The 8901-nt window shown below is 55.7% G+C and overlaps 1 protein-coding gene across 5 annotated transcripts in view; it reads right to left on the bottom strand.

The window, feature by feature from the left end:
• Positions 1 to 6: 6 nt before the first annotated feature.
• DNAL4 (dynein axonemal light chain 4) overlaps positions 7 to 8901 on the bottom strand; it is a 12298-nt gene continuing 3403 nt past the window's right edge. The window contains exons 1-5 of one of the 5 annotated variants that reach the window (XM_028490657.2): positions 6387 to 6919; positions 5914 to 6120; positions 4197 to 4404; positions 2267 to 2350; positions 7 to 1042 (exon numbers count right to left, since the gene is read on the bottom strand). In XM_028490657.2, coding sequence (XP_028346458.1) covers positions 878 to 1042; positions 2267 to 2350; positions 4197 to 4265 — 318 coding nt within the window. In that variant the 5' untranslated portion in view covers positions 4266 to 4404; positions 5914 to 6120; positions 6387 to 6919 and the 3' untranslated portion in view covers positions 7 to 877. Of the gene's footprint in view, positions 1043 to 2266; positions 2351 to 4196; positions 4405 to 4963; positions 5121 to 5913; positions 6359 to 6386; positions 6920 to 8901 lie in introns of those variants that run through there. The other 4 variants (XM_028490658.2, XM_028490655.2, XM_028490656.2 and 1 more) reach the window with 4 other exon arrangements.

Below are 8901 nucleotides of genomic sequence, written 5' to 3'. Positions count from 1 at the left end.
CCCGCACTCAAAAAGAGTATAGAAAACCCAGCAGAGATAAGAAGTACAAATCAGCATGCGGTCCCTGATGAGAGGCGGCAGGCCAGGTTTCCCTGCTGAAACAGGCCTCACGGCGAGGGCGCTCCTGGCCCAGGCGTCTCACCGGAGGTCAGTGACACTTCGAGAAACAGTTCCCACACCCGCAGCCACTGGTTACCAACTGCCTGGGTGGGGCAAGGTAACAGGTTCACGCAGCCTGGCGGCTGGGGAGCGGGGAGGGGACGGAGGGGGACAGGCTGCTTGGTCCTCACGTCAAAGCCCGGGGCTGTGGAGTTGTCGACCCGACAAGACGCAGTGGCTTGTTCAGCCCGGGGTCAGGCTGGGAAAGGGGCTTCCGGGGTGGGGTGGGGTGGGGGTCACCACTTCTCCGGAGGACAAGGAGAGAAGCGCCAGCGACCCCCGAGGACAGACTCCCTCTCGAGGCCATCTGCATATGGCCCGTAAAGACGAGGACAGCGGACACCTGCCTGCAGTGCTGCGGGTGGGAGCGAGGGGCTCCCGGGCTGTGCGGGGTGAGCGGCCACCCGGAGAGGTGGGGCTGGCACGTCCCTGTGAGAGAAATTCCACCTCCCCCGCTCCTTCTACCCTGTCACATCTGCGCACCCCTCCCCTGCCGCCCCCTCACGCCCCGGGACTCAGCGTGAGCTGGCTGCGAGCCCGCGGACACAGATGTCAACAGATTCACACACTGGGCGCGGCTCCGGAAACGGTACACAGGACAACAGACAAGAGCCCGGCTTTCCTTTGGAAACTCAGGACCTGCCTGGGGCTGCTCCCCGCCCCAGAGGAACAGCAGGAAAAGGCCTGCGGGGGACGGGGGCAGGGGTGGGGGACAGCGTCAGGAGCACTTCCAGACACACACAGCCAGCGTCCCCCCGAAGTACAGGTAGAGGAGGTTCTTCACCTCGTGTGTGATCTCAAAGCCGAAGCCTTCGCCGATCACCACGTGCCAGGAGGAGCCGAACTTCTTGTCCATGGTCTCTTTGATCATCTTGGCGGCGCTCTGGAACCAAGAGGACACTCATCAGAGAGGGAGGTTCCGGGGAGACAGTGGGCATGAGTCAGCGCCTCTCGGAGAGCAGAAGTCTTGGCAGGGGAAAGGCCTGTTGCCTGATATTGCCGTTCTGCTTATGGAACCTTCGGACAGGGTTTCCGCACGGGGACCCTCCTGCCAGGGGCTGTCGTTACAAAGGGACAGGAAACCGGACACTACCTCATCAGTCAGAAGACACTGGCGAGGCGGTAGAGCGGGCCTCGGGCCTGACACAGGGCCCCGGGCTGGCGCTCTGGCTCTGCCCCTGGTGCCCGCGTCCAGTGCCAGGGCCACAAGGCTGTTCTCGGCACTCAGTCAACAAGCCCCCGGAGAGCACGCCGCAGACTGCACGGATTACCATCGTCACGACGTGTCAGGCTTACCCTCAGGGAACAGAAAGGCCTTTCCCCGATGGGTCTGGTGGGCTCTGGGACAGAAGCCGGCCTGGCTCCCTCGGCTGTGGCAGCAGCTCCCTCCTTCCCACGCTCGCTCTTTCGAGAAGAGGTCTGGGGGTGGGGCGGAGGCCCGGCCTTTGCGGGGTGAGGCCCGTGCTCAGGCACCTGCTGGGCACGGGCAGCGCCCTCACCCCTGGCCGCAGACTAGGCCACCGGCTGATAAGAACTTGCCTGTGCAAGTTTCAAGAGCTACGAGGGGCTGCAGATGGGACGTGCACTTGGGCCTCCCTGACCCAAAGCCTGGGCTCTCACTAGCCATGGTCGGCCTCACCCAAGCTGCCATGCCACTGACTTCCCCCTTGCTCACCACCAGACTGACGAATGACATCCCTGTGCCGATGCCCATCTGTCGTTCTCGCCAGCACCTAGAACGGTGCCTGGCACGGGGATGTGTTTAACATCTTTCCTGCATGGGTGAACGGATACATGAATGAATGCCTGGGCGGGCCTCTGTTCTCCACTGGGATGGAGCCAAGGGGAAAGGCGCCCTAGTCAGCAGCCCACCTGAGACTGGGAACATGGGCGGGGCGTCACGGAAAGCCCTCTGGCTCTTCTCCCTCGAGGGCTGGGCGTGAGCACCGGAGACAGCACCGGACCCTCACCGGCCTTCCCCACGGTCCGAATGCCTCCAAGGAAGGCCCTAGCCTGGTCCCAGCAGGACCCTCTGGAGCTGGCTGTGGGGACTGGGGCCACAGCGGTCACCAAAGACACGAGGCGCCGCCTGCACTGATGGCAATACCTCGTTGTTGTTGGAGAATTTCTCACAGGCCGTGACACACAGCTCCATGGTCTCCACTCGCATCTCCTCTGGCATGTCCGAGTGCTGGAGACAAGGCAGGAGACAAACAGAGAGAGCCTCAGCCTGTGACCTGCCTTCTGGGCTGGCCTCTGTCCCAAGCGTAAGGCACGGACACTGGGGAGCTGCCCCGGCAGAGCCCCGCGCAGAGCCCAGAGAGGTGACCCATCTCCTGACGGAATCAAGCTAAGCCTCGCGGGCTCTTACGCCCCGGGCCCCTGTGCGAACAACGTGTTACAGCGACAGACACGGGATGAAGGCTGGTCCAGGCAGGAGCCTGCCGGCCATGGGAACGGTTTACCAGTAGCCTCAGAGCACAGCTGACTCGCCCAGAAGCCTGAAGAGATGGTGTGGCCCCTCTGGGGGCTCCTGCTTTTCTTCCTGCCCCTCTGGGGGCTCCTTCTCGGGTCACTTTGCTGGATGTCTCTCCTCCTCTGGGCTTCGTCTCCACCCTCGCCTCTTCTCCAGCTATCTGCTCTCTAGGGACTCCACCCTGCTCTGTGGATTTATACATCTTCTATGCGGGGAGGGTTCCCACATGTTCATCCTTAGTTTTAACTTCTTTTTTGGGCTCCGGATTCCTATGTCCAACTGCCTACTTGACAACCTCAGATGTCTGAAAGATAACTCTTGATTTTTCCCACAAACCTATTCCTCCGTCTTCCCTCTCTTGGTAATCGACACAGTTTTCTCTCCCAAGCTCAGGACAAAATAAACCCTAGCAGTCACCCTTGGCCTGCTTTCCCTCGTACCCAGCATGCAATGCGCCAGTGAATTCTATTGCTCTACCTTCAAGATCTGTCCAGAATCCTACCACGTCTTGCCACCTCTACTCTGTGACCTGGACCCGGCCACCCACATCTCTCCGGGCCTCTGCAATAGCATCCTGACTGGTCTCCCCACTTCCACCCTGGTTCCCTAAAATCCATTCTCCTTCCAACAGCTAGAGTGATCTTTTAGAAATACTAAACGTGGGCTTCCCTGGTGGCGCAGTGGTTGCGCGTCCGCCTGTCGATGCAGGGGAACCGGGTTCGCGCCCCGGTCTGGGAGGATCCCACATGCCGCGGAGCGGCTGGGCCCGTGAGCCATGGCCGCTGAGCCTGCGCGTCCGGAGCCTGTGCTCCGCAACGGGAGAGGCCACAACAAAGGGAGGCCCGCATACCACAAAAAAAAAAAAGAAATACTAAACGTAAAACTGATCACAGTACGTCCACTCCTCTGCTTAAAGCTCTTTACTGTTCCCCTTCGAACTCAGGATAGAACCCACATTTCTCACCGTGGCCCCCAGGCCTCTGAGGCCTGGCCCTGCTGTCACGCTGACACTCACGTCCTGCCACCCCCTCAGCACCCTGTTCCAGCCACACTGGCCTTCTTTCTGTTCCTCCCAAATGCTGAGCTTACTCAGGCTTTCTGTGCCTGCTGCTTCCCTGCTTGGCGAGTGCTCTCCCCCAGACTTTCACAAGGCCTGCTCCCTAACTTTATTCAGGTCTCTGATCAGAGAAACCTTTCTAGAAGCCATCCTCTATTCTCCAGCCCCTGACACCTGCTTTACTCTTCTTCATAGCACTCATTACCTGAAATTATGTTCTTTAAACCTTTCTTTCATGTGGGCCAGGCCTTTGTCTTGTTCACTCCTATAGCCACAGCGCCTAGAACAGTGCCCGATATATAGCAGGTGGCCTAAATAAATAATTGTCGAATGAATGAATGAATGAAAGAATGAATCGCTGCTGACCCCTCGGTCTCTAGATCTGGCCAACAGAGCCCTTCTTAACTTCCTCCAACTGCTGTTCTGCAGGGGACAAGCTCCCCTGCCTCTCTCTAAGGCTCTGTGGGGCCTGCTGGCTACCTGCCTCCCTCCTCCAGGGCTTACCCTGACCAGAGGAAAGGTCTGCAGTCGTTTATAATCAGCCTCATCTTTCTTCCCTTCTGTTTCTCCCATGATCCTTCCTCTGTGACCAGGAGGAGAGAGTGGGGCTTTCAGGAGGTGCTGGGACTGGTAATTAAGACACACCCAGGAGATTCAGGAAGCAGGCCCAGCCAGCTTGGTGGGAGCAGAAAATGTCTCTCCCCGAGGGGTGCTGTAGAAAACAGGAAAAACCAGGAGAAACGAGTTGGCTTAAAAACCATACATCGCAAATTAGAAATGTCTCAGTAACAATCTGACACCTCCCCATCTCAACTCCTCTGCATCCTTTTCCAAATGGCCAGCAAGTCTGCAGACGGGAGGATGAGTCAACACGAGATGCTGGGACCCAGTTAAGAACACGTTGGTACGATGCTGCAAGCCCACACTGTCATTATCAAGACAAATACTGACTGCGGGCCAGGCTGAGGGTGGAGCCTTGAGCTCACAATTAACGAACGTAGCTTCTCTGCACGCCCACTATGTACGCAGTCCTTGCTGCCCAGCAGACGTGGTTAGGAAGTGAGATGTCGGGTCACGTTCAACAGTCCTGGGTTTATGGGCAAACAAGTGCCTCCTTCCGCAGGTCCCTGCTCTGTGGGAGGAAGGGGACCAGCAATGCTCTGTGCCCTCCCTGGCACGCCTGGCAGCCCAGCTCTTCTCATCCACTCCCTCGGGCCACCTGTCTGGCTGGCCCAGGAGTTGGGAGGCTTAGGCATTAGTAGGGGTCCTACCGCTCACTAGCTGCATGGCCTCGGACCTCAGATTCCTCATCGGTAACACGAAGGTAGTCCAATCTATCTCGTGGGGCTGCTATGAGAGTCAAATGAGACAATGCACGCCAGGCACATGGTAGGCATTCAGTAAACCGTCCTTCCCTCCCTCTGGCTCCTGGGGGAATGACACAAGGATATGACTGAAAAGCTATAAAGCCTAATACCCATGTACAGAGTTTGGTTTTTCTTTCCAAATCTAGTTATGGAAAAACAGATGGGGCTTTTTCTAAAGAGATGGGCCTGGATCCTAAAGGACTGGAAGCGGTGCTGGAAATTCTGGTATTTCTCTTTATCCTACAATTCGAAGAACTTTTCACCTCAGAAGTACTACTCATACAAATAAATACAAACTGCCGTGTCGTTAAGCCCTTTGTAACCATCCTTATTGGACAGATGCAGCCAAATAGTGTTATTCCAGCACTTCTCACATTTCCAAATAAATGTGCTTTCGGCGCACGGCCACCGAACCCTGCAATGTCTAGCGTAGTGACTAACGGGCAGGTGGCGACGAGTGGCGACGAGTGACGTCTCGGCTTTCCTGTGGGCCAGACACTGTTCCAAGTGCTCCACGGGTGTTTACTCAGCCCCATGCCACCACCGACCCCACGAGTGAGGGCCCGCCTGAACGGAGGGTCACTCAGCTACTGAGCGGCAAAGCTGGGGTTTGACGTGGGCACGGTCACCCCAACCCCTCCTCACAAGGCCTCCGCGCGGCAACGACACGTAGTGGGCGCCCACACGCCTGACCTCTAGGGCGTGGCCACTAGCACGGCTCCTATGAGCCCAGCAGTGAGAGGAACGTTTGATCTTCCCTTTCGGTGTCTACTGTTCCAATGCTAACTTGACCCTTGTTTGGCCAAGTCTTGAGCTGTCCGTGCACTTTTTCTGGGCTCTGCTCTCAATCTTACCCCACTCTCTGACGCTGCAGAAGTCCTCAGCGCCGCTCCATGTGGTCGGCTCCCTCGAGCGAGGCTGGACGCCTGGCACCGACCCCACGCCCCACAGCATGGGTATGTTCTGATTTCCCAGCGGACAGACAGCTCCTCTTACCTCATCATTCTGGGCATTTGTACCACTCAGATATTAGCAGTTTCTGTTTGTCTCTACATATAAGCCTGCAAATTACCAAGTACAATCTCATTGTACTCTCTGCTGAAGTTTCTTACTTCACAAAAGCCAGTGAATCATTTCGTCCTTTCTCGTTAATGTTAGGGTCCCATTGCACCCTGTCCCCCTAGCTGTCTTCGGTAAAGGCCACTTTATTGCCTCCTCCTCCACATCATCAAGGGGTGACAGAAGGTGCGGAGCCACACTGATGATAAAAGAATAAGGGCTTTAAGCTTCCATTGCCTCCCGAGGTTTTCAAGTGGGAGCAACTTACAATGCTGAAGCAGCTGCTTAGGCCCCTTCCACCTGAAGATTTCAACTCAATTCAATTCATCCTCTGGGCTAAAAGAGCTAGTGTGGAGGGGAGCTCGGAGGCAATTGTGCATACGTCTGCCCTCGGGGAGGTCAGGGTCTGTGACCGCCGCTTGGACTCTGCTTCAACACATGGAATCCTGATGAAACAAGACTTCAGAGGTATTACCAAAGCCCATTCTTCAGGAACGAAGTGGAAAAGCCACTGGGACAGTTTTTTTTAGGAGGGACATCACCTTGTAGAGAAGAGAAAGTACAGGATCACGAGGCAGAATATTAAGGCTGGAATACTAGCTCTATAACTGAAATCAATTCTGCCCTCTTCCTTGCTTTGCAGCCTTGGGCAAGTAATTTAACCTCCTGAGTCTTGGTTTCCTCCGTGAAATGGGATAATCCCACCTTCTCATTCTCAGAGAGCTGTCGAGAGCACCAAGTAGATGCACGTGAGCGTTCTGACGTTGCAGAGCTCTCTGCGCTCGGCATTACACTGCTCTTACAGCCACCACGTTATCAGCCAGCACTTCGGCAATATCATGCAACCACATTTATTCAGGATCACGACTGCAAATACTTTTCCTACCCACTGCACGTACCCCTGGGAATCCAAAAGGAATGAGACTCACAGAATGAAAAGGAACAGTTATAGATGATGTGTTTCCAAATCCAGAGAGGTAGGAGAATTTTTTATGATGCTGTATCGTTATAGTACAGCTACAGTCATTCAGCCACGATTTTAAAACCCTGCTGATAGAATGCTACCGAAAATAGCAGAACTAGAGGTTTTAAGAACCTTATAAATCTTCCATGCGAATGAGCGTGTGCCTGACAGGATCAGGCCAGGAAGAAGCTGCGTCAGGTCTAAAAGAGAGCCCTTTAATAATGTAAGTGTGCCCCTGGCCAGGGCACTGGAATCTGCTGGGTACCAGAGCTCGACCGTCCCGGGGCCCGTCCTGGCGCACAGAGCCCGTGGCAGCCTTGCTCCCTCTCTGTCCTTTATTCTCCTCCTTACCCAAGGGCCCCTCTGGAGCTTTACACAGCCTCGCCCGTGTCTGATGCGAGGCTTCTCCTAGGCAACGGGAGGCAGAGGCAGGGCTCTCCATCTCATCCTCTTATCAAAGCCTGTGCCCCTTGTTCTTCTGTGGCAATGACCTCAGTCACTATTTATTATTTTGCTTTTGAAGTGCTTGGGAAGAATCCTTAAGAGGGTTAGGGGATGTGGGAAGGAGGAAGGAAAAATGAATGAATTCTGGGAAATAGGGCCAAAAGTGTCAGCCAGCACCCCGACCCCCCACCCCAAGCCACTCAGCGCCTGGAACACGCTTGTCTCGTGGACCACGGCTTGCCACCCCTTACCACCTTCCGGCATCCGAGAGGTGGGAGGACACGCTTGGAGCACAGCATCGTGCTCCACAGGCAGGTCTGACTTCACACCTCCGTCTGTCTCGGATAAGTGTTTACATCTCTAGGACTTGGTTTTCTCATCTGGAAACTGGGCCTAAGAATAGACTCTGCCTCACAGTAAATGTCAGCTCTTGCTACTGGTGTGGAAGGAAGGGGTAGTGCAATACCCTTCTTCATATCCCAGCCAACTAAACAGCTAAATGCTAGGCCAAACAAACCAACACTCACCGAGTTCCCCGCCCCGGTGCTGTTAGTACTGAAGCAGGAAGGAGTCACAAGGAAATTTGGTAAACACAGTTGGGCCGGGGGCTGTGGTGTGGTGACACTGCGCTTTCACACTTACTGCCTCATTTCATCCCATAACAACCTGTGGGGGCAGCACCCGCTCCCAGTTCTCAGACAAGACACCGGGGCTCAGAGAGGTTTGGGGGCTGGCCTGTGGGCACACAGCCAGCAATGACTGAGCCAGGATCGGAGCCCATGTCTATTCTTCTGACGCTACCTTCTGTGTTTGCTTTCCTGTCACAAGCAAGTAGGAAACAAGACAGTAACACAAATAATGTCAATCCTCGGCAGCCCCTGGTCCAGCCCCCTGTCCAGGCAGGCCTCCTACTTCCAGCCGTATCGGGGCTACGCACACACTCGGCACCTTGGTTATCCTCCTGCCTTTCCCTGACACGTCCGCTCTCTGCCTTCTGGCAAACAAAGGGCAAAGCTTGTAAAGTGAGGAGAAAGGAACCTAAGGACTTGAGGGCATTCGTCTAAGATGTAAGTGGTGAAGTCAGGAAACAACACGGAAGATGTGGATTTCACAATCAGTTTAAAATGCATCTGGGACTTCCCTGGTGGTGCACTGGTAAAGAATCTGCCTGCCAATGTAGGGAACACGGGTTCGATCCCTGGTCCGGGAAGATCCCACATGCCGCAGAGCAACTAAGCCCGCGTGCCACAACTACTGAAGCCCGCGCACCTAGAGCCCGTGCTCCGCAACAAGAGAAGCCACCGCAATGAGAAGCCCGCGCACCGCCAGAAAGAGTAGCCCCCGCTCGCCGCAACTAGAGAAAGCCTGCGCAGCA

Source organism: Physeter macrocephalus, chromosome 6, assembly GCF_002837175.3.
Source record: "Physeter macrocephalus isolate SW-GA chromosome 6, ASM283717v5, whole genome shotgun sequence".
NCBI lineage: Eukaryota > Metazoa > Chordata > Mammalia > Artiodactyla > Physeteridae > Physeter > Physeter macrocephalus.
This window is presented reverse-complemented; position numbering and strand designations above follow the sequence as displayed.